Here is a 27,616-nt window from a genome sequence, read left to right as displayed (position 1 = left end):
GAGCTGGACTTGAACTTACAGCGACCGCATTAGTGAGACGCTCTTGGGTCATTTCGCCGCGCTGGCAAGCTAATCATATAAGTGCGGTTACTGACGTACCTCTTGTGTATGAGTAAGTGTGGTGAATTACACCTTCTGTATGAGAAAGTGTGGTAAATTACACCGTACTTCTCTTATCCGTGTCTATAGTGCTTGTTAATTACCTTTCCCAAATGAGATTTGATTTGATTTGATTTGATTGGTGTTTTACGCCATACTCAAAAATATTTCACTTGTACGGCGGCCGACACCATTATGGTGGGAGGAAACCGAGCAGAGCCGGCTCCCGAATGAGCAAATGTGGTCGCCATGATAGGGCAGCCAATGCAGCCTTGTACTAAGTAGTCCAGTTACCGTGTCTTCAAGTCTTACTCCCTCTGTACGAGAGAGGATGGCCGAATTAAACAGCCACCTTAGGCCTATCATAAGGATCGAAAATTTGACCAGGCCTACATCTACATACAGATAGCGAATAGCCGTATATGCTCACTAACCTTTGACCAGAACCACCTTAACCCCTTTGTTCTGTTCCAGGTTACTTTTGGCCACATTGGCGTGTTCGTCATGTGTAGCATATCCTAAGATGAACTTGCGAAAACCGAGTAGCACGAGCTCCTGGGCTGTGCCCAGCCCGATTCCAGTGGTGCCGCCGGTAAGGAGAATTGCTCCGTGGTCAGTCAGCCCGGGAGAGGGGGATCTGATGGCTCATGTTGACCATCCATTCTCACTGAACGACGTTATAATGATGTACGCACTTGGTGACAGCAAAGGCCTTGTCTGTGCCTCTTCAGACGCTTAAGAACGCGTTAAATCTGTGTTGTGATACGATTGAGAGACACACCCAACCTGGATGTGACAAGGAGGTTTATGCAGTGGACGGACGAATAGGTTAAGATCGTTTGACTTGGTCAGCTGATGTGGGTCAGCTGTACTGCAGAGCGTGACCCCTGTGTCGTGTCAGCGTCACCTCGTGATGTGGCCTGCGCGCGCACCTTTTGCAATAATACATACATACATACCACAATTTGCTATCTATATCTGTAGTTGTGACAAGTAATTAAGCAGCTCTATATATTAAGTCGCTCTGTCTGTCTATCTCTTGGCTGGTCGATCGTCAGGATGATTTGGAAATGGCTATATAATAATCTAAATGATAATGGTTTGCTGGCTAAAGATAGAAAACTGGTTTTAGGTTATTTAGAAACTAAATTATTTGACAAAATTTTGGTGCTGAAAGGACCTGATATGGTAAGGCGGGCAATCGGCCCCTTCTCATGATACTATGCACCTTAAGAATCGAAACTGACTATAACTGTGAGTGACAGCTGCTGACACACTGGTAGGAAAAGAAGTACGCTTTTTTTAAAGCTCCAAACATGCACTGAAGCAATATATCGGTCATCAAATCAAAAACAGGAGAAAAAATCACCGCCTGAAAAATTCTTGAGCACTCAGTTATGCACCAGTGAGTTGAAATACACGCAGATATAACAAATGTAACTTTCGGCCTAATAATTCCACTATACGCATAACGTGGATGACAGTGTCAATGATGGCCGACCACGTGCTCTCCTAAGGAAGATTCATATGGATTCGCTATAGTTGCCACATGCTACTTATGCATTCTAATTCATAAGATTTATTTAATGGACGGTGGCCTATATCTTTACTCAAGCAAAAGTATATTTCCAAAGACAAAAAAAAAAAAAAAAGAAAAAAAAAAAGATCATTTGAACTCTTCGTGCTGGTACTACCTGCTTTCTATGTTCACTTCGTTAGTTCACTGTAATACGGAGGATGTCTCTTGGACCATGGCAAAAATACGCATTTTAAGTTTGTCAAAATATGCCAAAACTGATCACATTATAACGTTTATGTTTTACTTTTGAAAATAAACGTTAACTAAAATGAAACTCTGTCAGCATCTGGAAATATATACATGAAAGTTTGTTTAGAAATATTTTTTTGGTTTACGTCGATCTTCATACTGTAAATTAAAAACTCACTGCCTCGTAAGAAGGAAAAAATGCCATCTTTGATTTCGATTTTTGGTTTGTTATTACTAAGCAACCATCTCCTTAAAGGCCATATAACTTTTATCGGTGCTTCCACCAATTTTATACTTCTGATTTGGAAATTTACGGAATTGTGCTGGCATTTTGAAATTTGCACTGTCTCATCATACGTCTCTCAGTTCGATTCTCTGCCTTATATACCGTACCAGGTCCTTTGAATGAGGCAGTTATATGGACATATACGCATACAAAGCAAATGTCTTTTAACATATTTCATTATACCGGTACTTCAAAATGGGGATCTGAAAGAGGAAGTTGTAACTTCCTGGCTTAGCGTTCAGCATGAAGGGCATGGTGCAACGAGTGGTTGACACGTATCAGTATAATGGTTCGGGTGGGGCTGCTTACTTGCCTTCGGTAAGGCGTCTCATTGAGCAACACTACATAAAAGAGCGATGGAAATGGATTTAATGTGCGTAATGTGCGAAGGCACATTAGATGCAATTTAAGGATTTCTTCGTTTGACTGAAAAATTGTTAAGTCCGACCTTAAACCCCACTGACTCTCCACCGTCATTACGACACACTTGGGGCTGTTTCTCTCCGTAACTCTCGCCACTGCGTTGCTTGATAATAGTTACCCCACTCCGCCACTAGTGACCAAGGCCGCAAGAATTAACCCACGAAACCCTATCTCAACTGTCAGCCAGTAAGCGTCCATTGTGTATCCCTGTAAGCATTATATACCTGTGTGAAAATATCGAAGTTTATATTAGTGAACTGACAAGTAGTTGGCACCAAAAATAAACCATATCTGATTGGTCTCACATTTCTGCTGTCAGGAAATTCCACACAGGAATGTTGCCCGAGAGGGATATAACAATATGTTCTTAGTCTGGGGGGTTAATTAATTTATTTGATTGGTGTATTATTTGATGCATTGATTGACGGGTTTGACATTTCTGCTGTCAGGAATTTCCCACAATGTGGGAATGTTGCCCGAGAGGGGTATAACAGTATGTTCTTAGTCTGGGTGTTTAGCTAATTTATTTATTGATTTGATTGGTGTATTATTTGATGCATTGATTGACGGGATTGACAATTCTGCTGTCAGAAATTTCCCACAATTTGGGAATGTTGCCCGAGAGGGGTATAACAGTATGTTCTTAGTCTGGGTGTTTAACTAATTTATTTATTGATTTGATTGGTGTATCATTTGATGCATATGTTGCCCTGACTGCCGCCGGTTGGATGACCTCCATCATGGGACACCGCCATTCGGTCAGTTCCGTAGAGGCTTTTTCGTCCCCACAAATGTCGCATATGCATATTCTTCACACTGAGTCACACAAGCATAAGTCCCCCATCCACTGGTAGAAACGCACCGGTGATAAAACGCACCTTTGGGGAGACTAGAAATGCCAGTGCTGCTCCGACATCCTCCGGTTGGATGACTTCCTTCATGGGACACCGTCTTTCGGCAAGTTCCGTGGGGTCTATTTCCTTCCACTCCTTAGTCTTTGTAATACCCGGGATAACCACATTGCACGTGATACGTTTGGGGGCCAATACGAGTGCGTAGTGCCAAATCACGTACTCAAGAGCCGCCTTTCCGCAGCCAGGCATTAGGTAGAAGGGTCTAGGTGAGGACATTAGGTTAACCCCAGGGTTGGAAAATACTACGATCCGACCCCCGTGTGGTGACTACTCCATATAAGGCACTCCTCGCTCCACCAGCCGCCAAAAGGCCTTCGGGTACAGTTCTGTGAAGGCGTCAAACGTTTTCTCTGGTTCTTCATCATTTATGGGTAGCATACCCCCGGCTGTGTGGAGAATAGCATATAAGGAGCCACCGAAGTCCTCGTCGACGACCTTGAAAATCTCCTCCACCGTTCTCTTTTCGGACACATCGCCTGAAAAGCAAAATGTCTGCTTCAAATGTGTATATGCAAATTTTCAATTGCACAGTTTTGCATTTAGATGCATCAATATTCTTAGACTGTTTCTTGGATTTGAATTGATTTGGTTGGTGAACGCCGTGCTTAGGAATATTTCACTTGCTAGGCTAGTGGTAGCAGTAATTTGAGTGCAAAAGGCACGAGTTGCAATGAGAATCGAGATGCAACATATGGTAATCCCGAAGAAGGATATTTCTTCAAGGCTGTCAGTTATAGTTGTACATTCCTTCCGAGCTCACTCGGACAAGCTCGCATTTTGGCGTTTCCTAGCTTTTCTTCCAATGGCAGGAGATCGCAGAACTGTTGTTTAGAGTAGCGGGGTATCTTGCCTTCCATGCGTATTATTGTGCAGCTGTGGAGAGGCAGGGTATTAAAAATTTAGGCGTCGAAAATTTTTTTTCCGATGGAGGATCAGTTGTTTGATTTATGTAAATCACTACTGATGGCCAGTACAGATCAGGCAACAATACGAGATTGTCGGTTATTGCTTGGCGGTGATAACTCGAATACAAAGGCCAGTGTAAATAGATAAGTCTAACACGCGAGACTGTCGGTGGGATGTTCTTCACTGTAATTACTCGAATACAAAATGCAATTATTATTGACACTTGTGGACAAAGCCGTTGCACGCACTGCATTGTGGTTTCGTATTTGGATTTTGGCAAAATGGCGGGGAGATTCCCAAATGGGGAAAACTTCTAGTATAGCTGGCATGTAACTGTTGAGCTTACGATATTCACTGGCACAGCGAACTCAGTGTTTGTGTCACATTGGTAGGTTTAATGTGAGCTTTACCCCACCATATTAGTGAATCATAAGTGTTTTCCAGCCAACATGCAATAAAATTTCACCTAAAATTTTCTTCGATATCTCCTTTGATCACACGTGCGTACTTGGGTGTAAAATTTACCCCCGAATAAAGGAGTGGAAATGAGACGGTTAGGTGGCTCTCAGGCGAGAACTGAACAGGTCGGCGGACGTACATGTGGAGCTGAGAAGAAAACTCTGGGATGGCATCGGCCTACACCCACTGTGTTGTTTGGTAGCTATACCCACTTGTTTTACTCTGCCACTGAGATTGCTTGATATATAAGTGTATATAATATACTGTTTGTGTATACCTCTATGACTGTAATATATATTTGTACATTTGCGCACGCCCAAATTTTTTTAAAAATTTATTTTGTATATACTTGCCATGTGTGGACACTGTTGGTGACTACGTTGTAAATATAGTGTAGTGTGGAGAATATTCCGCAGTTGTAAATTTTGCTGTGATTTAAATAGTGGTAGATATTGCTTAGTGTAGGGTTATAGTTCCTATACCTTTGGTATAGGGGTAGGATCGTATGCAGTACAAATCCTGTACGTGCACTGTCTACTCTGCATTACTAACCCGAGCGCCTTTTGTCTTGTCCCGGCCCGGAGCGGCTCCCGGGCAACACCCACTTGTGCTTTAATAGTCTTGCGTAATAACACACCTGTCCTATACACCTTAGATATTATATTTAGAATAACTGACCATGGACGCCACCAAAGGGGGTGAGGATTCCATGGAATTCTCGGAGGTCCGTTCCAGTAATGAACGCGTGCGCGATTTATCCTTGGATCGGGCTTCCTCTGAGGGGAAGAAACCTAGACAAGTAAACACCAGGTCAAATTCAGGCAATCACAGTGTGGTTATATGCTCTATGGGTGGCCTGCCCATTACAGCGTGGAACAACATAAAATTTGGACAAGCTAGACAGCAAGCTATGGGTAACATCAAACAGGTGAAAAGGCAGGGTTCTAAAGAGCTATTAATTATATGTACGGAACCAGCCCAAGTTAAAAAGGCTTTGGCATTAACCTCTATTATGGGACGTGATGTGCAATGTAGACAACAGTTATATGCTAACCAAGCACGGGGTGTTATTTATGGGGTAGGAGATGAGCTTAAAGAAGAAGATGTATTGGCTGCTTTGAAGAAAAACAAATGTTATAAAGTGGAAAGGCTATATAAGGGGAGAGAGAAAATGAAAACAAAATGCATGCTGTTGCATTTCGATCTCGAGGACATTCCTACTGAAATTTGTTTAGGTTATGAAATGTTTGAAGTCAAACCGTACGTTTCTCCGGTATTACGCTGCTACAAGTGCCAGGGCTACGGTTATATATCGTCTTCATGCAGGGGAAAGCAGCGTTGTCCTCGTTGTGCAGGAGAACATGAGTTTGAGCAGTGTAGAAATGTGGATAGACCTAAGTGCATTAACTGCGGCTCCGTCGGCCATTCATCTACCTACCTGGGCTGTCCATATCGCAAGCAGGTTAGTAAGTCCCATTATATTAAGGTAACGCAGAAAGTTTCGTTCGCCGAAGCTCTTAAGAATGTTCGTGAAGAGAACAGTCGACCTTATACTGAAAATCCTGCAGAGAGGGCTTTACGTGAAGGCTCTGAATATTCACCATCTATGTGTAATTGTACACCACCTAAGGATAACAGTACACAACCTACGTATAACAGTACACAACCTCGACCAGACGTTCATTCTGTGAAACCCACGTCACAATTTAAGCGAGTTAAGCCCGTAATGAAATCTGCATGTACCCAAACCATGTCGGATTCATCTAATCAAACCGAAGATTTGTCTTTGTCTACGGCAACTAAAATCATAGCCGTGTTCACTGAAGTAATGCTCAAAGCTTTTGAGCTTAGAGAGGCTGATCAGTTTATAGCTGAAGTCTTCCATATTGCTCAGTCACGGCTCGGGCCTGAACATGTCAACTTTACCTGTCTCAAGTCCGTACTCTCTAGTCTGGTTTCTGCTGAGGTTTCGTAATGTTTATGTATTCTAACCTTTATTGCTTCACTGCTTCGCTTTTTTCGGCAATAATGGCGTTTAATTTGCTTCATCAGAATATTCGGGGTAACGGTACCCACGGCCAGGAGTTTAAGTTCTATCTCTCTAATGTAAATCCTGAACCGCATGTTTGTCTGCTTACAATAAAACCTTTTTAAAGCAGCATCTTGATTATACATATCCTGGATATTTTATTAACAGATTAGATAGGGAAACTAGAGGTGGCGGCGGCTTGGCTATGTTCTTAAAACATGGACTTTGCTTTTCCGAGGTTAGATTGCCTTCGTTTACCAGCATAGAAACCCAGTGTTTCAATATAGCTAGAACTAACGGTCCATCCGTTAGTGTTGTAAACGTTTACAACCCGTCGAACCGTCTGGATCGTTCCGACTTTAACTCCCTTATGTCATCTCTGAATAACTCCTACATTTTATGCGGGGATTTTAATGCGTACAGTCCGTTGTGGGGCAGTGCAACTGTTAAGCAAAATGGGCGGGTGCTTGAAGAATTTATTGATCAATATGGTGTATGTATTCTCAATGATGGTTCAGGCCCCCGAGTTGATCCCCACTCCGGTAATTTCTCGCATCTTGATTTTACTCTGTGTTCCCCTGACCTAAGCCTGTCTTTTGATTGGCCCGTGGATAATGTCTCACCGTGTGGGAGTGATCACCTATCCGTCCATGTATCCTGGGATTTCAATCCTTAAGTAAACTCAGTGGGTCACTCTCAAAGATGGAGCATTAAAAGAGCAAACTTGGGGCTTTACCAAAAGGAATGTAGGAAATCCTTTAATTGTGAGATTTTCGATGACAATGTGGATGTATTTTCTGACAACATTGTGGACGCCATTAACGCTGCCGCCACCAAGACGATACCTAAATCTTCTGGTGATATGAAATATAAAATGCCAGTTTCGTGGTGGAATACCGAATGCTCCGCTGCCATTAGGGAAGGTAAACGTCTCAAGAATCGAGCACGTCGTACACGACATTACGATGATATTATATTGTACAAGAGGGCGAAGGCTGTAGCTCAACGAACAATCAAACGAGCTCAGAAAGATCACTGGCGGCAATTTTGTAGTAATTTATCCGCGAATACACCAATCAAAAACGTTTGGGGTTAGATTAAGTCCATTAATGGCAAGGGGAAATCTAAAGCTATTCCCACCATTGTTCATAACGATTCTGAATATGTCACCAATTCAGATAAATGTAACATTTTAGCTGACAGCTTTTCCTATGTCTCCAGCTCCAGGAATTATTGCCCTGAATTTATCTCTCATAAGGAAGAAATCGAGAAAGCCCATTCTTTTGAAAATATTGCATTTGATGAAATGCCCATCAATGATGATTTTTCTTTAACAGAGTTAAAGCAAGTTCTTTCAGTGTCCACTGACTCGTCACCTGGAGAGGATTTGGTAACTTACTTTATGTTGTGTAACTTGCCTGAACAGGGCCTTACGGTGTTATTAATGTTATACAATACGGTATGGACCCAAATGAAACTCCCCTTTAAGTGGAAAAGTGCTATCGTCATACCGGTGCCTAAACCCGGCAAGGACCTAACTGCCCCTTCATCGTACAGGCCCATCGCGCTTACTGCCACTTTGTGTGAAGTCATGGAAAGGATGATTAATGCTCGTTTGGTGTGGTTTTTAAACAAACACAATATTTTCAGTCCAGTTCAAAGCGGTTTTAGAAACAAATGCTCTACAACCGACCATATCATCACTTTAGAATCTTCTATTAGAAACGCCCTGTGTAATAAGTGTGGCAAACTGGTGTCCTTATGAAAATGAGAAGCATGGGAACTAGTGGATGAAAAACTTCCTTTCGGGCCGTTTTATTAAAGTAAGAATCGGTCGAGATTACTCTTCGACCAGTACGTGTCGAGAATGGGGTGCCCCAGGGTAGTGTTTTATCTAATACTCTTTTTAATATTGCAATAAATGACCTTCCGGACGCACTGTCACCAAACCTGACATGCACATTATTTGCGGACGACAAAGCTGTATGGTATGGTTCCAGGAGTCTTAAACTCTGCACCAAGTACATTCAACAGGGCTTGGATGACATCATGAAATGGAGCTTAACATGGGGCTTTAAGTTTTCATCAGTTAAAACCGAGGCTGTCATCTTTACACGAAAAGCTATCAAGCAGGCATCTGTTTCTCTTAATAATTCTCCCGTGAGAATATCCTCGTCTTTCCCGTATCTTGGCGTGATATTTGATAGGCGCCAAATCACATAGATAGATGTAGTAGATGCAAGAAAGTTCTTAACCTGATGAGATGTGTTTCCGGGCGAACCTGGGGAGCCGACAGGCAATGCCTTTTGCTACTCTACCGGTCCTCAATTAGGTCTAGGCTTGACTACGGCTGCGAAGCCTATGATTCAACGTGTGCCAGCCTCAAAGCTAAACTTGACTCTATCCAGTGGGTCGCACTACGTATTTGTACCGAAGGCTTACGCTCCACTCCTCTCAGCGTATTGCAAGTCTTCTGTAATGAGTGGCCGTTACACTTACCTCGTCGGTTGCGTGTCCTAAAGTTTACTTTCAGGCTAAAGTCTGCCATTAATAATTCGGCAACGTCTGTACTTAAACCCTCATATTAAGACAGTAAGAAAGCCTTGCCATTTAATTTACGGTCGAACGAAATTTCTGACTTCTTTCAGGCCAGGGATATATCTATTCAGCCTGGTTGTGTTCCTCATTTCCCTCCCTGGAAAATATCGAACCCATTTGTCTCTGTGGAACTACATTCTAAAGTCAAAAAGACGGATAACATTAATGTATCGTTGTTATGTGTCAAGGACCATATTAAATCAAACTGGAACGAGTACTTACAAGCATTTACCGACGCTTCCAAATGCCCCGACACTAACAAAGTGGGCGCATCAGTGTGTATTCCAGAAATGAGGTAGGAAAAATCTTTCCGCTTGTCAGGTTATGTTTCCGTGTTCACGGCAGAGCTTACCGCAATCTTGAGTGCTCTTAACTATCTACTCGAGTTAAGACCGATTAGGGCTGTTATTTTCACAGACTCCTTGAGTTCTTTACAGGCACTTGGCAACTTTATTTGGAATAAGTCGGCAGCGCTTGTGTATGAAATATTGTATATCTGTACTATATTGGGCTATCAAGGTGTATCTGTGGCGTTTGAATGGGTGCTGGCCCACACTGGTGTTGACGGAAATGAGTTGGCCGACAAACTGGCCAAAAGGCCCTTGATCTACCCATTATATCCCACACCATCCCGTTGTCTGTACAAGAGGCTATTAGTTATGGCAAACCGAAATTTATACCAGTATGGCAAAATGAATGGGATAACTCTGTTACAGGAAGATTCTTTTACTCTCACAACCCTTAAATCTCTGTAAGCTACAATCTCTCTCTCAACTGTCGCTGTGACGAAATACTCGTATTTAGACTCTTGTCTGGTCACATTAAAACAAACAGCTATTTGCATAAAATCAATCTGCATGACACGGGTCATTATGAGGAATGTTTTGTAGAAGATACTGTTGCACATGTTCTTTTTGGTTGTAGACGTCATATTGACTCCAGGCGCGTATTTTACGCAGAATTAACTCGTGTGGGTGTTAGGAACCCGACAGAATACAAGGTTTTAAAACCGGTGAGAAATCACAACAAAGTTTTTCAGACTGTTGCCAATTTTCTCACTCGCTGCTACACATTCTAACACCTAAAATGTGTACTTAACGGTGTACCCAAGCATGTCTTGAAATGTTATCTATCGTTGTTTGAGTATGCGTAATTTGTCTGGGGTCAAAGCCTAGCATTTTCTGTGGACTCAATGTGTTAACATTCCCCTTCTTTACTGTCCACGCGTGTATCCTTATACCATCGGTGTTCTTTACGACAGCTGTGTAAAGGCTTAGTTCTCGTGGGAAAATAATTTATTCAGCGTTCCGTTATTGGCGTGCATCATTCAACTTGGATGGGAAAACGCCATTACAAATTAATCTCAATCCCCCCCCCCCCCCCGAGGGGTGGAGATAATTCTGCCACATTGACTTTATAGGTTGTTGATACATTTATATTTTTGCATGGCTATTTTGCACCTCGTTAAAAATATCAGAATTTTATTGGATAGAAATGGAAACTTCTGGCCCAGTCTTGTCACTGACCTTCCTGGAGGTTAGGAACTACCATGGTGATAAAATGTCATGGAAACACATCCAGCAACATTAGCTAAAAAAGGTGGTCATGCTCGGTTGACTTTTTGATATGTTGAAGAGAAAGGTGGAAGCTGCATGGGGCGGTATGGCATGGTAAAATGCAAAAGTTAGGGTATATATATTTCTGACGTTAAAGTTTGCTTGATAAATAGTAAGGAAAATCGATGCGCCCATGTAACCTTAATGGAGTCCTTTTCACAGTGTTTTCTGACTAGGAAGAGTACATGTAGATCACTCCACTCTCAGTATTGTTGTGGCTTGGTGACACTGCGTGGTCGACGACGCATGCGTGGTCGTATGTCTAACAGAGTCTAACATTCGTTAAAGACCACTTAACTTGAACAAAGGCCAATGAGCCGATTCAGCTCTTTAGCGAGTCCACGCTGGTTGAGACAAGACAATTGGGCGTTCTCGCGTTCTGCTTGATTCCACGCCAGCTGCTGACGGCGCCGTTGGGTCGACAGACCCGGCTGTCCGAGATGGCCAGTGTGTACCGAAAAATCTCGCATTTCAGCTGCGTTAGTTTGTGAGCCCCCATCCTGTCTCGTCCTTGACTCCTGGCATGCCGAATCATCTATAGGCCTAAGTCATATGCGGGAAAGTTTGTAAGTAACTTGTTAAAGGTCTGTGTTTTATGCACTCCGGTATCCTCTACCCAGAAAAACTAACAAAAAAAAAAACAACAAAAAACAACAAAACAAAAACAAAACAACAAAACAAATAAAAAACAACAACAAAAAAAAAAACAACAACACGTATATGTGAAAATTTAGTTTATCGGATAATACGTTCTTAAAATAAGAATAGTTAAATCACTTCAATCGTTTCCTGTATCAGTTTCTCAAGCGTGACATTTAATATTATATACTAGTAAATGTGGACGGTAGGCGCCTCCTTTCGACACCATATATATTTCCGTGTATTGCCGTCGAGAGTTGTTTACGAGTAACATCCCCCGTACCAATCCAATACAGATATGTCTATATACAGTATTAAAACTATAAACTTCACTGTGTTATAAAACCTTTTCTACAGGTGACCTCTCCAAGTTCTAATTAAAGTAGAAACAAGATAATATTGGTAAGGTAGGAAACTGAACTACTAGCAACTGTTAATGACACACCCTATAGATGAGAAGTGAGGTTGGTGGGACAGACATATATAGTCCGACACAAATTACTCACTTCGACCAGTTCCAGAAAATTGATTTGAACTACTGGGCTCAGTTGTTCAAAAGTATATTAGAATTTAAACCGGGTATTAAATTTGGTTCATACTAAAATGGCGTTTACTTTATATTAGGTCTAGCGCTTAGTAATTACCCCTCCTGCATGAGAAACTGTGGTTTTACCTCTCGTGTATGACTTTTTAAATTTATTTTGATTGGTATTTTACGCCGTACTCAAGACTATTTAATTTATATGACGGTGCCCAGTTCGGAGGAAACCCACGACCATCCGCAGATGACTTCCCACGTATGGTCGGAGAGGATGGTCAATTACTCCTCCGGTATGAGGAAATGCTGGTAATCATACAATTGCCGTAGACAATGTGTGGTTGATTTACTTATCCTGCACCAAGATGTGTGGTTAATTACCATTCCTGTAAGAGAATGTATGGCAATTACCCCTTGTCATGTATGGAAAAGTGTGGTTGATGGGATGGCCAGTTCAAAGATTGTTCATTTTTATAAGTGTCTAGCGCTTAATAATTACCCTTCCTAGAGGAGAAAATGTGGTTAGTTATCTCTCATGTATGATTTTATAAAATTTATATTGGTTGGTGTTTCTACGCCGTTCTTAAGAATATTTTTTATTGATACGATGGTGCTCAGCCCGTCGGAAACCCACGACCATCCGCAGATTACTTCCCACGTATGGTCGGAGAGGAAGCCAGCATGAGCTGGACTTGAGCTCATATCGACCGCATTAGTGAGACGCTCTTGGGTCATTTCGCCGCGCTGGCAAGCTAATCATATATGTGCGGTTACTGACGTACCTCTCGTGTATGAGAAAGTGTGGTGAATTACTCCTTCTGTATGAGAAAGTGTGGTGAATTACACCGTACTTCTCTTATCCGTGTCTATAGTGCTTGTTAATTACCTCTCCCGAATGAGATTTGATTTGATTTGATGTGATTGGTGTTTTACGCCATACTCAAAAATATTTCACTTATACGACGGCCGACACCATTATGGTGGGAGGAAACCGGGCAGAGCCGGCTCCCGAATGAGAAAATGTGGTCGCCATGATAGGGCAGCCAGTGCAACTTCACACTAAGTAGTCCAGTTACCGTGTCTTCAAGTCTTACTCCCTCTGTACAAGAGAGGATGGCCGAATTAAACAGCCACCATAGGCCTATCATTAGGATCGAAAATTTGACCAGGCCTACATCTACATACAGACAGCGAATAGCCGTATATGCTCACTCACCTTTGACCAGAACCACCTTAACCCCTTTGTTCTGTTCCAGGTTACTTTTGGCCACATTGGCGTGTTCGTCATGTGTAGCATACCCTAAGATGAACTTGCGAAAACCGAGTAGCACGAGCTCCTGGGCTGTGCCCAGCCCGATTCCAGTGGTGCCGCCGGTAAGGAGAATCGCTCCGTGGTCAGTCAACCCGTTGGTGGGGGAATCTGATGGCTCATGTTGACCATCCATTCTCACTGAACGACGTTATACTGATGTCAGTACTTGGTGACAGCAAAGGCCTTGTTTGTGCCTCTTCAGACGCGTAAGAACGAGTTAAATCTGTGTTGTGATAGAATTGAGAGACACATCCACCTGGATGTGACAAGGAGGTTTATGCAGTGGGCGGACGAATAGGTTAAGATCGTTTGACTTGGTGAGCTGATATGGTTCAGCTGTACTGTAGAGCGAGACCCTTGTGTCGTGTCAGCGTCACCTCGTGATGTGGCCTGCGCGCGCACCTGTTGCATTAATACATACATACCACAATTTGCTATCAATATCTGTAGTTGTGACAAGTAATTAAGCAGCTCTATATATTAAGTCGCTCTGTCTGTCTATCTCTTGGCTGGTCGATCGTCAGGATGATTTGGAAATGGCTATATAGTAATCTAAATGATAATGGTCTGCTGGCTGATAGGAAGTAGTTTTAGGTTATTTAGAAACTAAATTATTTGACAAAATTTTGGTGCTGAAAGGACCTGATATGGTAAGGCGGGCAATCGGCCCCTTCTCATGATACTATACACCTTAAGAAGCGAAACTGACTATAACTGTAAGTGACTGCTGCTGACACACTGGTAGGAAAAGAAGTACACGATTTTTAAAGCTCCAAACATGCACTGAAGCAATGTATAGGTCATCAAATCAAAAACAGGGTGGAAAAATCACCGCCTGAAAAATTCTTGAGCACGTAGTCATGCACCAGTGAGTTGAAATACACGCAGATATAACAAATGTAACTTTCGGCCTAATAATTCCACTATACGCATAACGTGGATGACAGTGTCAATGATGGGCGACCACGTGCTCTCCTAAGGAAGATTCATATGGATTCGCCATAGTTGCCACATGCTACTTATGCCATACCTTAACAATTTCTATTCTAATTCATAAGATTTATTTAATGGAAGGTGGCCTATATCTTTACTCAAGCAAAAGTATATTTCCAAAGACAAAAAAAAAAAGAAAAAAAAAAAGGAACATTCGAACTCTTCGTGGGGGTACTACCTGCTTTCTACGTTCACTTCGTTAGTTCACTGTACTACATGCCTCTTGGACCATGGCAAAAGTACGCATTTTAAGTTTGTCAAAATATGCCAAAACTGATCACATTATAACGTTTATGTTTTACTTTTGAAAATAAACATTAACCAAAATGAAACTTTGTCAGCATCTGGAAATATATACATGACAGTTTCTTTAGAAATATTTTTTTGGTTTACGTCGATCTTCATACTGTAAATTAAAAACTCACTGCCTCGTCTGAAGGAAAAATTGCCATTTTTGATTTCGATTTTTGGTTTGTTATTACTAAGCATCAATCTCGGAGAAGAAAACATAAAACTGATGCCAAAACCAGATGAAAACAGGGCGAAATCTTTTGGCGTTTAATATTTTATTTTTTTTTTTAGATTTTTTGTTTTAGGAGAATAGGACATTTAAAAATATTTGGTATGGTGGGTATTTAGGACCACAATTTGGTGTATATTCTTTTTGGATGACAGTGGTCTAAATAAGGATGTGATGCATGTCTAATAAATTTGAATGTAAATTTGTCGTCTATGAATATTATCAAAATCCAGGTTGAACACATTCCTTAGCTGAAAAGACCAAGTTCTAGTGCAAATATATTCATTAAGCAGTAAAAATCCCCCCCCCCCGAAAAAAAAATCACATTTACCACTAATTTTTCGACTCTTTCATCTGAACTTTTTGTTTTCTCCACCTTTAACATTGCGCAGATATTTTGGTCTCTCGACCTGTTTCCTGGGAATTATACTGGCCGTGTCTTTTATTCAAGCGTAACCAAGGTAGTTGCGGAGTGGGTTAGCTCTTATCGAGCATCGCTGTTGTGAGAGTTATGGAGCCAAACAGCCACAAATACATGTGGGGTTGATAGCAAGGAACATTTACCGCTGTTCACACGCACATTAAATCTTCCCTAGCAGAGCTAAGATTTGTGTCAAACATGTACAAGTTCCAAAAGATGTCTTCAGTTGGGAGAGTTACGGAGAGAAACTGTCCCAGATGTATCGGATTGATGGCAAGGAACATTTACCGCTGCTTACACGCACATTAAATCATCCGTAGCAGAGCTGAGATTTAACCTGTCAAATATGTACAAGTTCCACAAAATAACTTCAGTTGATATCGAACGCTGTTGGGAGAGTTACGGAGAGAAACAGTCCCGAATGTGTCGGATTGATGGCGAGGAACATTTACCGCTGTTCACACGCACATTAAGCCTTCCCTAGTATCGACCAACCTCAACCGTGTGGTCCCTGTGTTACTAACCTGTTAGGGTGCATGGCATTCAGGCACGTCTGCTAGTGAAAACGAATCGCATTTCCCGAGCCTATGTCATAACAGTGAGTTATTTAGATGATGGCCGCAGTATTGTAGACCCTCAAAAATGGTTCTGTCAGTTTGTCATTGGCAGACTATTTTTGATGAGGCCAACAGTTTAGTTAATTTGTAGGAACATGCGGATGACATCAATTTATTTTATAGGGAAGATTCAGTGTGACTGTGAACGCCCGTTTCGGTAGATCCAGGGTCAATTCTGAGTCGATTCACACCTATTTATTTATTTGATTGGTATTTTACACCGTAGTCTAGAATATTTCACTTATACGACGGCGGCCAGCATTATGGTGGGAGGAAACCGGGCCGAGCCCAGGGGGAACCCACGGCCATCCGCAGATTGCTGGAGAGACGAGTCACACCTAAGACCTTAAAAGAGGAAATTGTAACTTCTTCGCTTGGCAGTTCAGCATGAAGGGGATAGTGCAACCACTGGTTTACCAGTATCAGTATAAAAGCTCGGGCGGGGCTGCTCACCTGCTTTCGGTAAAGCGTCTCAGTGAAACAGCACTAGATAAAAGAGCGGTGGAAATCGATTTAATTACATTCACTCTAAGGATTCCTTCGTTGGACTGAAAAATTGTTGAGTATGAGGTTAAACCCCAAGCACTCACCCACTCACTCACTATTCACCGTCAATTCGACACACTTTGGGACTGTTTTTCTCCGTAACTCTCGGAACCGCGTAGCTCGATAAGAGGTACCCCACTCCGCAACTCGTAACCAATGCTGCAAAAATCAACCCATGAAACCCTATCTCAACTGTCACCCAATAAGCGTCGATTCGTATCCCTGTAAGCATTATATACCTGAGTGAAAATATCGGAGTTTTTATCACCGAACTGACAAAGAGCTAACACAAATAAACCTTAACTGATTGGTTTGATACTTCTGCTGTCAGGAAATTCTCCAAAATATGGGATTGTTGCCCGAGAGGGGTATAACAATATGTTCTTAATCTGGGTGTTTAACTAATTTATTTATTGATTTGATTGGTGTATTATTTGATGCATATGCTGCCCTGACATCCGCCGGACATCCTCCATCATGGGACACCGCCTTTAAGCCAGTCCGTAGAGGCTTTTCTCCCCCACAAATGTCGCATAGGCATCGCCTTCACACCGAATCACACAAACATAAGTCCCCCATCCACTGGTAGAAACGCACCGGTGATAAAACGCGCTTTTGGGGAGACGAGAAATGCCAGTGCTGCTCCGACATCCTCCGGTTGGATGACTTCCTTCATGGGACACCGTCTTTCGGCAAGTTCCGTGGGGTCTATCTCCTTCCACCCCTTAGTCTTTGTAATACCCGGGATCACCACATTGCACGTGATACGTTTGGGGGCCAATACGAGTGCGTAGTGCCGGGTCACGTACTCAAGCGCCGCCTTTCCGCAACCAGCCATTAGGTATCCGGGTCTAGGTGAGGACATTAGGTTGACCCCAGGGTTGGAAAGTACTACGATCCGACCCCCGTGTGGTGACTTCTCCATATAAGGCACTCCTCGCTCCACCAGCCGCCAAAAGGCCTTCGGGTACAGTTCTGTGAAGGCGTCAAACGTTTTCTCTGGTTCTTCATCATTTATGGGTGGCATAACGCCAGCTGTGTGGAGAATAGCGTACAAGGAGCCACCGAAGTCCTCGTGGACGACCTTGAAAATCTCCTCCACCGTTCTCTTTTCGGAAACATCGCCGGAGAAAAGCAAAAAATATCTGCTAATTTTCAAGTGAACTGTTTCACATTAAGATGTATCAGTAGTGTTAGACCGTGTCTTGGATTTGATTTGGCTTGGTTGTGCAACGCCGTACTTCGGACTTGCTAGACTAGTGGTAACATTAATTCGAGTGCAAAAGGCACGAGTTGCAGCGAGAAACGAGATGCAACATGTCATAATCCCGAAAAAGGATATTTCTTCAAGGCTGTCACTGATAGTTGTACACTCTTTGTGAGCTCAAGCGGACAAGCTCGCATTTTGGCGTTTCCTAGCTTTTCTTCCAATGGCAGGAGATCGCAGAACTGTTATTTAGAGTAGCGGGGCATCTTGCCTTCCATGCGTATTATAGTGCAGCCGTGGAGAGACAGGGTATTTATTTATTTATTTGATTGGTGTTTTACGCCGTACTCAAGAATATTTCACTTATACGACAGCGGCCAGCATTATGGTGGGAGGAAACCGGGCACAGCCCGGGGGAAACCCACGACCATCCGCAGGTTGCTGTAAGACCTTCCCACGTACGGCCGGAGAGAAAGCCAGCGTGAGCTGGACTTGAACTCACAGCGACCGCATTGGTGAGAGGCTTCTGGGTCATTACGCTGCGCTAGCGCGCTAAGCGACTGAGCCACGGAGGCCCCAGACAGGGTATTAAAAGTTTAGGTGTCGAATTTTTTTTCCCATGGAGGTTAAGATCAGTTCTTTGAAGCATGTAAATCAGTATTGATGGCCAGTACAGATCAGGCAACAATACGAGATTGTCAGTGTAATCTTTCTTAGCGGTAGTAACTCGAATACAAAACCAGTGAAAATAGATAAGTCTAACATTCGAGACTGTCGGTGGGATTGTTCTTGGGTATAATTACTCGAATACAAAATGCAATTATTATTGACAGCTGTGGACATAGCCGTCGGACGCACTGCATTGTGGTTTCGCATTTGGATTTGGGGAAAATGGCGGGGAGATTCCCAAATGGGGAAAACTTCTGGTATATCTGGCATGTAACTGTTGAGCTTACCTATGCGATATTCACTGGCACAGCGAACTCAGTGTTCAACGTGAGCTTTACCCTACCATATTAGTGAATCTTAAGTGTTTTCCAGCGAATATGCAATAGAAGTTCACCTGAAATTTTCTTTGACATCTCCTTTGATCACACGTGCGCACTTGGGTGCAAAATTTGCCCCGAATTGAGGAGTTGACATTGACTTTATAGGTTGTTGATACATTGTTATGTATGACTATTTAATGCTTTCATGTACTGTTAGTCTGCGGACCTTTGTGTTATATGTTATAAGCATAACAGGCCCTGTTATATATGTACAGCGCGAACCTGGCCGAAAGCACCTTGTTCAGTGCTCTGTTTATTTAACTGGATGTTCATTGGCTGTTAATTCTGTGTCTAAGAATAGTTGAATCCACCTGGACCGTATATAAGCCGTGTTTTCTGTGCAGAGTGGAGGTATTTTTGCCGCATCCACTGGGAGCCAGGAGAGCGTCCGACGCTCTCGTATCGAGTCCATTATATTTATATGAGCTGGTGATGCCAGTTTCGTTTGGGAGGACAGTTTTTTTATGCCGGCACCGTTTTGTGTACCACAGTAGTACTGATGTCTGGTTTATGTGAATTTCTGCTGAAGTCACGTTTATTGGTGTTCGGATCTTTATTATGATTATACAGTGTGGACTGTGTAATTTGTTTAACACGCTGACCTCACCTGACCGACAAGGTCGTCAAGGACTCTAAACTGAAGTTTTCAGTTTTGCAAAGGACGTTCGTTCTGCCACAAGGTGACATTACTCTACGTCTCTGAACGGCTCGTTTGTGAGCTTCTGCGGGAGCTGTGACTGATCTGAAGTGGATTATACCTCCATGCCTGTATTTACCCCGTGTTGTGCTCTGCGGGTGTGACGTCATTCAAAGGCTTGACTGTTCCAGTTCTGTGTAACCTGTGTACTGTGTTCGTGTTCGCTAACCTGGCGAAGTACCTGTCTAGGACAATTTGTGACTTGTGTGAATTGTGTGTTTATCCCATGGTCTTTACGTTGGATTTCCTGGAATACATTCCTTGGGATGCAAAGGTGAACTGGAAACTTGTAAAGACCGGTAATACTGATGTGTATGTTGTTGTTGTTGTTGTTGAACTGTCTGTAAAACTGTACGTCTCATTTTATATATAAAGCATTGTTTACATTGTAATATTGAGTCACTGAGTCTGTTTTCTGTTGCCGTTTTCAATACCGTAACAACATTTATAGTTTTGCATGGCTATTTTGCACCTCGTTAAAAATATCAGAATTTTATTGGATAGAAATGGAAACTTCTGGCCCAGTCTTGTCATTCACCTTCCTGGAGGTTAGGAACTACCATGGTGATAAAATGTCATGGAAACACATCCAGCAACATTAGCTAAAAAGGTGGTCATGCTCGGTTGACTTTTTGATATGTTCAAGAGAAAGTGCATGATTTCACGCCAGCTGCTGACGGCGCCGTTGGGCCGACAGACCTGGCTGTCCGAGATGGCCGGTATGTACCGAAAAATCTCGCATTTCAGCTGCGTTAGTTTGTGTGAGCCCCCATCCTGTCTCGTCCCTGACTCCTGACATGCCGACTCATCTATAGGTTTAAGTCATATGCGGGAAAGTTTGTAAGTAACTTGTTAAAGGTCTGTGTTTTATGCACTCCGGTTTCCTCTACCCAGAAAAACTGACAAAACAAAAAACAAACAACAAAAAAAAAAAACACAAAAAACACGTATATGTGAAAATTTAGTTTATCGGATAATACGTTCTTAAAATAAGAATAGTTAAAACACTTCAATTGTTTCCTGTATCAGTTTCTCAAGCGTGACATTTAATTATTATGTTAATTGTTATATACTAGTATATGTGGATGGTAGGCGCCTCCTTTCGACCCCATATATATTTCCGTGTATTGCCGTAGATAGCTCGTTAAGAGTAACATCCCCTTTACCAATCCAGTACACATATATCTATATACAGTATTAAAACTATAAACTTCACTGTGTTATAAAACCTTTTCTACAGGTGACCTCTCCAAGTTCTAATTAAAGTAGAAACAAGATAATATTGGTAGGGTAGGAAACTGAACTACTAGCAACAGTTAATGACACACCCTGTAGATGAGAAGTGAGGTCGGTGGGACAGTCATATATAGTCCGATACAAATTACTCACTTCGACCCGTTCCAGAAAATTGATTTAAACTTATGGACCCAGTTGTTCAAAAGTGTATTAGAATTTAAACCGGGTATTAAATTTGGTTCAGACTAAAATGGCGTTTACTTTATATTAGGTCTAGCGCGTACTAATTATCCCTCCTGCATGAGAAAATGTGGTTTTACCTCTCGCGTATGACTTTTTAAATTTATTTTGATTGGTGTTTTACGCCGTACTCAAGAATATTTAATTTATACGACGGTGCCCAGTTCGGAGGAAACCCACGACCATCCGCGGATGACTTCCCACGTATGTTCGGAGGGGATGGTCAATTACTCCTCCGGTATGAGGAAATGCTGGTAATCATACAATTGTCGTAGACAATGTGTGGTTGATTTACTTATCCTGCAGGAAGATGTGTGGTTAATTACCATTCCTGTAAGAGAATGTATGGCAATTACCCCTTGTCATGTATGGAAAAGTGTGGTTGATGGGACGGCCAGTTCAAAGATTGTTCATTTTTATCAGTGTCTAGCGCTTAATAATTACCCTTCCTAGAGGAGAAAATGTGGTTAGTTATCTCTCATGTATGATTTTTTAAAATTTATATTGGTTGGTGTTTCTACGCCGTTCTTAAGAATATTTTATTGATACGATGGTGCTCAGCCCGTCGGAAACCCACGACCATCCGCAGATTACTTCCCACGTATGGCCGGAGAGGAAGCCAGCATGTGCTGGACTTGAGCTCATATCGACCGCATTAGTGAGACACTCTTGGGTCATTTCGCCGTGCTGGCAAGCTAGTCATATATGTGCGGTTACTGACGTACCTCTTGTGTATGAGAAAGTGTGGTGAATTACACCTTCTGTATGAGAAAGTGTGGTGAATTATACCTTACTTATTTTATCCGTGTCTATAGTGCTTGTTAATTACCTCTCCCGAATGAGATTTGATTTGATTTGATTTGATGTGATTGGTGTTTTACGCCATACTCAAAAATATTTCATTTATACGGCGGCCGACACCATTATGGTGGGAGGAAACCGGGCAGAGCCGGCTCCCGAATGAGAAAATGTGGTCGCCATGATAGGGCAGCCAATGCAGCCTTGTACTAAGTAGTCCAGTTACCGTGTCTTCAAGTCTTACTCCCTCTGTACGAGAGAGAACAGACGAATTAAACAGCCACAAGTAGGCCTATCATAAGGATCGAAATTTGACCAGGCCTACATCTACATACAGATAGCGAATAGCCGTATATGCTCACTCACCTTTGACCAGAACCACCTTAACCCCTTTGTTCTGTTCCAGGTTACTTTTGGCCACATTGGCGTGTTCGTCATGTGTAGCATACCCTAAGATGAACTTGCGAAAACCGAGTAGCACGAGCTCCTGGGCTGTGCCCAGCCCGATTCCAGTGGTGCCGCCGGTAAGGAGAATCGCTCCGTGGTCAGTCAGCCCGTTGGTGGGGGGATCTGATGGCTCATGTTGACCATCCATTCTTACTGAACGACGTTATACTGATGTCCGCACTTGGTGACAGCAAAGGCCTTGTCTGTGCCTCTATAGACGCGTAAGAACGAGTTAAATCTGTGTTGTGATACGATTGAGAGACACACCCGCCTGGATGTGACAAGGAGGTTTATGCAGTGGGCGGACGAATAGGTTAAGATCGTTTGACTTGGTCAGTTGATGTGGGTCAGCCTTATTGTGGAAGGTGACTCCCATGTCGTGCGAGCGTGACCTCATTATGTGGCCTGCGCGCGCACCTGTTTTATTAATACATTTATACCACAGTTTGCTATCTATATCTGTAGCTGAGACAAGTATTTAAGCAGCTGTGTATAATAAGTTGCAGTGCCTGTCTATCTCTTGGTTGGTCGATCCTCAGGATGCCTTGGAAATGGGTATATAATAATCTAAATGATAATGACCCGCTGGCTGAAGAAAAATTCTTGATTATGCAGTTACGCACCATTTAGTTAAAATACACGCAGATATAACAAATGTAACTTTCGGCCTTATAATTCCACTATACGCATAACATGGCTATCAATGTCAGTCAAGACGACCACGTGCTCTCCTAGGCAAGATTCATATGGTTTGGCTATAGTTGCCACATGCTACCTATGCCATACCTTAACAATTTTCCATTTTAAGTGATAAAAAGACAAAAAAAAAAAACAAAAAAAACAAACAAAAAAAAAAAAAACATTCGAACTCTTCGTAGGGGTACAACCTGCTTTCTACGTTCACTTCGTTAGTTCACTATACTACGAAGATGCCTCTTGGACCATGGCAAAAAAACGTATTTTAAGTTTGTCAAAATATGACAAAACTGATTATAAAGTTTATGTTTTCCTTTTGAAAATAAACGTCAACCAAAACGAAACTCTGTCAACACCTGGAAATATATACACGAAATTTTCAGTACAAATATTTTTCTGGTTAACGTCGATCTTCGTAGTGTAAATTAAAACACACACTGCCTCGTGTAAAAGAAAAATTGCCATTTTTGATTTTTGGTTTGTTATCACCAAGCAACCATCTCCTTTATGGCCATGTAACTTTTTGTCGATGGTTCCACGATGTTTTACACTTCTGATTTGGAAATTTACAAAATTGTGCTGGCATTTTGAAATTTGCACTTTCTTATCGTACCTCTCTCGGGCCGAATCTCTGTCTTATATACCGTGCCAGGTTCTTTGAGATGAAGCAGTTATATGGACATATACGCATACAAAGCAAATTAACATATTTCATCATACCTCAAAATCGGAATCTTAAAAGAGGAAGTTGTGACTTCCTCGCCTGACGTTCAGCATGGAGGGATAGTGCAACGACTGGTTGATCCGTATCGGTATAATGATTCGGGCGGGGCACCTTACTTGCCTTCGGTTAGGCGTCTCAGTGAAGCAGCACTAGATAAAAGGGAGTTGGAAATCCGTCCTGCGACAAGGAGGCACATTACATGCACTCTAAGGATTTCTTTGTCGTCAAAGAATCTAAAAATGTGCGGTATAGGCACAGCCATTCTCACAACATTTCTTTCTTCAAAATGGTAATTTATTGTGGTACAGTATTTGGCGTCAAAATCAAATTCAATGCCTTCTGAATACGGTGTAAAAACCAATCAAATAAGTAAATAAAGTGTACTTGTTTTATTTAAGTAAATAATAGATAAATTATATAAATCGGCCTCTGATGTCAGTTTTCATGAAGCCTACTTAGTGTTAAGTAGCTCGTAGCTAAGTGCACTTCATATCTCTACAACATACATCGCCATGGTAGTTAAGGCCTTACTTAGTTAAGAGCTTCATGTAATCGGGGCCAGGGCTAAATATGTGACGCATGTATCATGAAAATCGTTGAACTGCGTGTGTTAAAAATCACAGAACTTGCAAACCTTCTTACAAACATATAATGCACTGTGAATGTTCTCTCTCTAATGAAATGTTGTGAGCTCCCACCTCCTCTCCAAGCTTTTCTGCTTGCCGGGCAAGACAGATTTGTGCATGTGTTTCGAACTTTTAGCTTTGTTTTTGCACAATCCTCTTATGCTGTATTATACAGCTCTTAATATTTGCCGGACATGGACGGTAAGAAATTAATGGGACGTGTTTTAGGGTAGGACTGCGCCTCGTAATTTTTGTGCGAATTCGGTCGCGTGACATGATGGCCATATTAGATTTTAATGAACAGCTTTTAAAATGATACTTCTTCTAAACTGATGAATCTACTGACTTCAAAACAGTGCAGACTTTTTCGGTATGGCCTTTTCCAAAATTTGCAGTTTTTCGATTTTTGATTTTTATGCAAATTAGTCTTCGGTTGACATATAAAAATATTTGAACGGCTATTAAACTGATCTACTTTTCCGCTAACCACACTAAACGTGGTCAAGTTCACTCTGACAACGCGATTACGAATCCGCTGTGACGCGTAGATTTCATACAACTGGTAACAAAGGAATTCAAAACTGTTTGAAAGTGTCTCATCCCCTTAACAAGGGGGCATCGTGTAAGACGACATGAAATAATTCTCTGCGGTTTACCCTGGGAACAATCAACCTTGCAACAACGTACTCTTTCTGCCTTTTTGTTTTGTGCTATGAGCAGAAAATCAGTGCCGCTTTATCTCTATGCTAGCCTTAAATACTACGCTAATTGTGTCGAGAACGGGTACAAGGAGTCAGCGTCGATCTACTGCAGAGAGTCATGGCAGAACGAGTAATCAGGTACGTGTACTGGCGGTTTGGATTGTACCTTTGCAACAATATATCCTTTGTCATTCCCACTGAGGCCCACACAAAATACTCTGCGTATGAAAGTTTAAAAATTTAGCCACCCGCAATTTTCTTTGACTTGCATCTGTCAAATTGGGATGTAAAATTGGTCAAGAAAAATTCGAACCCCACTGATGCGTTGACATCGGTAACCTTTTTAATAGGTTTTTAAATTGTTCTATCAAAATTGGAAAATTTTTATCTCTTGTAGTATTGCAAATAATTCCACAAGCATTGGGGTAACACCATTCGATATTCCCAACTCATGCCGGCTGCCTCTCCGGCCGTGTGTGAAGATTTGCCAACAACCTACGCATGGTTGTGGGTTTCTCCCGGTCTCTACCCGGTTTCCTGCCGCCATAATGCTGTTTTCCTAATCAGAATATTGTTTTTAACTGTTTTTACAATCAGTGTATCGATTTGTTTCTATTTTAAATCAACATAAGGGCTTAATTACCAATATTTTTAATCAGCATTTAGGAATTACAGTAGAATATTTTACTATACCAAATAATATCGCTCCTGCTAACGCTAAACCGACGAAATATTAAATGCTGTTTACAAAAGCCAAGCAAAATAAATACTCAATTTTTAAAATATAACACTACGTGTATTCATATTTTAAGTTCTCTGCTCCGCTTAAAAACAGGTTAAATTATGTTTACCGGCGAAATCCTACTTATGGTTTCTTAGTAGTTTCTCAGTTACGCTTGATGCCTGTAATGTAATAAACCTCATTCTGAGGAACCCCACGAATCAGGATTCACCCGGTTCCCATGAACAGGTATACCAGGAAGTGTATCCGAGTTGAAGGGAAATTAATCCAGAAGAAACCCTAGTCTACGAAGTTGATACGTTTCCTGTGCGACGTGCGGAAGCTAAACAGACAAATCCGACAATCCAACTTAGCAATTTAGCCCCATATGGTGTGAACGAAAATCTTAGACTTAGAGAGCAATGCCTGTTGAAAACAATCCAAATTAAATTTTCGACTGTTACAGCGTGTAAATTGCATACCGGTCGCTATATTCTTCGTGTGGTATTTATTCGACAACCAAGGAAAGCTCATAACAAATACATGGGTCTGAACTTATACAGTCCTGGAAAAAAGTTTGGAATATTGTTTTCACTCATGATAGCATTTACCAGAAACATACTTTTGTGCGCCTTACATTGAATGCACACATTCTTGTTTGGGTGGAAAATGTAGTGGATTATGTCCCCTTTCAGCTCATACAAACCATTATTGCTTGTGTCACCTGAGCAAAATTACAGTTGGGACAAAGCATGACCATCCATTTCTCAGTGAAAAAGTCATGTACGCAGACATGATTATAATTTAACCTTGTAACTCTTATAAAAGCTCGGTTAAGGCATGCCAGTGCTCCAGAGTGTTTCCAACAATACTGCTGTGATCATGAGACGTCAACTGAGTGCTGCAGTCTGCAACCGTATCGTTGGTATGAGCCTGGCTGGAGCAAAACAGAAGGACATTGCAGCAGCTCTTGGTGTCACTCAGGGAGCCGTCTCCAAAATCTTTAAGCGACACCGACAGACGGGTGTGCCGACGCCTAGACCGAGGTCTGGTCGGCCACGAAAGACCACCGAGAGAGAGGACCGGTATCTGGTGAGACTTTGCCGCAATGGCCGTACGAAGAGTTCCAACCAGACACGCGCTGACTGGATGAGATTTACCAATACTCCTGTGTCAAGCCGCTTAGTGCGATCCAGACTGTTGACTGCTGGGTATTTGGTAAGGAGGCCTAAGAGGACAGCGTCGACACCGCCAGGCACGCTTATCCTGGGCGCGGGAACACCTGAACTGGCAGGTGGGACACTGGCGACACGTGATATTCAGTGATGAGTCTCGTTTTGTCGTCTACCGGGAAGATGGCCGTGTGATGGTGCGTCGTCAGGCTCACGAGGCTCTGAACGAAGATTGCATCATGCCCAGAGTCCAAGGCGGGGGCGGTGGGGTCACCGTCTGGGGTGCTTTTCATAGCACTGGTAAATGCGACCTGCACGTCTTGGATGGACACATGAACTAGCACCAATATCAACGGATTCTGGAAACGATAATGCTCCCATTTGCTCGGCAACAATTCAGGGCAAACTTTGTGTATCAGGACGACAACGCCACGCCGCACCGGACCGAACTGATACGGAATTTTCTGGAACAGGAGGGTGTTGAGCACATGCAGGGGCCAGCCATTTCACCGGATATGAACCCAATTGAGAACTTGTGGGCGGAAGTTTCCCGTGGGTTGAATAACCTGGATGAAGCGCCAACGAACGTGGCTGAACTAACTCGTGCTGTGCTCACTT

General features: G+C 42.3%; 4 protein-coding genes across 4 annotated transcripts; 1 reads left to right on the top strand and 3 right to left on the bottom strand.

Annotated features, from left to right (window-relative positions):
* Positions 1-3,397: 3,397 nt before the first annotated feature.
* Positions 3,398-3,706, bottom strand: LOC135478144 (glucose 1-dehydrogenase 2-like). The gene has a single exon (XM_064758416.1). It carries the CDS (start codon positions 3,704-3,706, stop codon positions 3,398-3,400), a length of 309 nt encoding a protein of 102 aa, XP_064614486.1.
* A 51-nt stretch (positions 3,707-3,757) lies between these two features.
* LOC135478143 (D-beta-hydroxybutyrate dehydrogenase-like) lies at positions 3,758-13,720 on the bottom strand. Its single transcript, XM_064758415.1, has 2 exons — positions 13,492-13,720; positions 3,758-3,966 (listed from the first exon to the last, which is right to left on the bottom strand). The coding sequence occupies exons 1-2, from the start codon at positions 13,718-13,720 to the stop codon at positions 3,758-3,760; spliced, it is 438 nt and encodes a 145-aa protein (XP_064614485.1).
* Positions 13,721-16,749: 3,029 nt separating this feature from the next.
* On the bottom strand, positions 16,750-22,506 carry LOC135478142 (diacetyl reductase [(S)-acetoin forming]-like). Its single transcript, XM_064758414.1, has 3 exons — positions 22,278-22,506; positions 17,251-17,848; positions 16,750-16,843 (listed from the first exon to the last, which is right to left on the bottom strand). Exons 1-3 carry the CDS (start codon positions 22,504-22,506, stop codon positions 16,750-16,752), a joined length of 921 nt encoding a protein of 306 aa, XP_064614484.1.
* A 4,247-nt stretch (positions 22,507-26,753) lies between these two features.
* On the top strand, positions 26,754-27,339 carry LOC135478141 (uncharacterized). Its single transcript, XM_064758413.1, has 2 exons — positions 26,754-26,918; positions 27,121-27,339. The coding sequence occupies exons 1-2, from the start codon at positions 26,754-26,756 to the stop codon at positions 27,337-27,339; spliced, it is 384 nt and encodes a 127-aa protein (XP_064614483.1).
* The last annotated feature ends 277 nt before the right edge of the window (positions 27,340-27,616 follow it).

The sequence above is a fragment of the Liolophura sinensis genome, chromosome 11, assembly GCF_032854445.1.
Source record: "Liolophura sinensis isolate JHLJ2023 chromosome 11, CUHK_Ljap_v2, whole genome shotgun sequence".
Taxonomy (NCBI): Eukaryota; Metazoa; Mollusca; class Polyplacophora; order Chitonida; family Chitonidae; genus Liolophura; species Liolophura sinensis.
The sequence above is the reverse complement of the archived record's forward strand: the minus strand, read 5'-3'. Positions and strand labels throughout refer to the sequence as shown.

Excerpts from the sequence above, each read along its gene's own strand:
- LOC135478141 (XM_064758413.1), top strand. The coding sequence starts at position 26,754 with ATGAGCCTGGCTGGAGCAAAACAGAAGGACATTGCAGCAGCTCTTGGT. Across the intron at positions 26,919-27,120 it reads AGAGAGAGGACCGGTATCTG|GTGGGACACTGGCGACACGT; the intron begins GTGAGACTTTGC and ends CTGAACTGGCAG.
- LOC135478142 (XM_064758414.1), bottom strand. The coding sequence starts at position 22,506 with ATGGATGGTCAACATGAGCCATCAGATCCCCCCACCAACGGGCTGACT. Across the intron at positions 17,849-22,277 it reads TAAGGTGGTTCTGGTCAAAG|TTCACTTGAAAATTAGCAGA; the intron begins GTGAGTGAGCAT and ends AATGTGAAACAG. Across the intron at positions 16,844-17,250 it reads CCAGTGGATGGGGGACTTAT|CATTGGTTACGAGTTGCGGA; the intron begins GTTTGTGTGATT and ends TGATTTTTGCAG.
- LOC135478143 (XM_064758415.1), bottom strand. The coding sequence starts at position 13,720 with ATGGATGGTCAACATGAGCCATCAGATTCCCCCACCAACGGGTTGACT. Across the intron at positions 3,967-13,491 it reads TAAGGTGGTTCTGGTCAAAG|GCGATGTGTCCGAAAAGAGA; the intron begins GTGAGTGAGCAT and ends TTTGCTTTTCAG.
- LOC135478144 (XM_064758416.1), bottom strand. The coding sequence starts at position 3,706 with ATGTCCTCACCTAGACCCTTCTACCTAATGCCTGGCTGCGGAAAGGCG.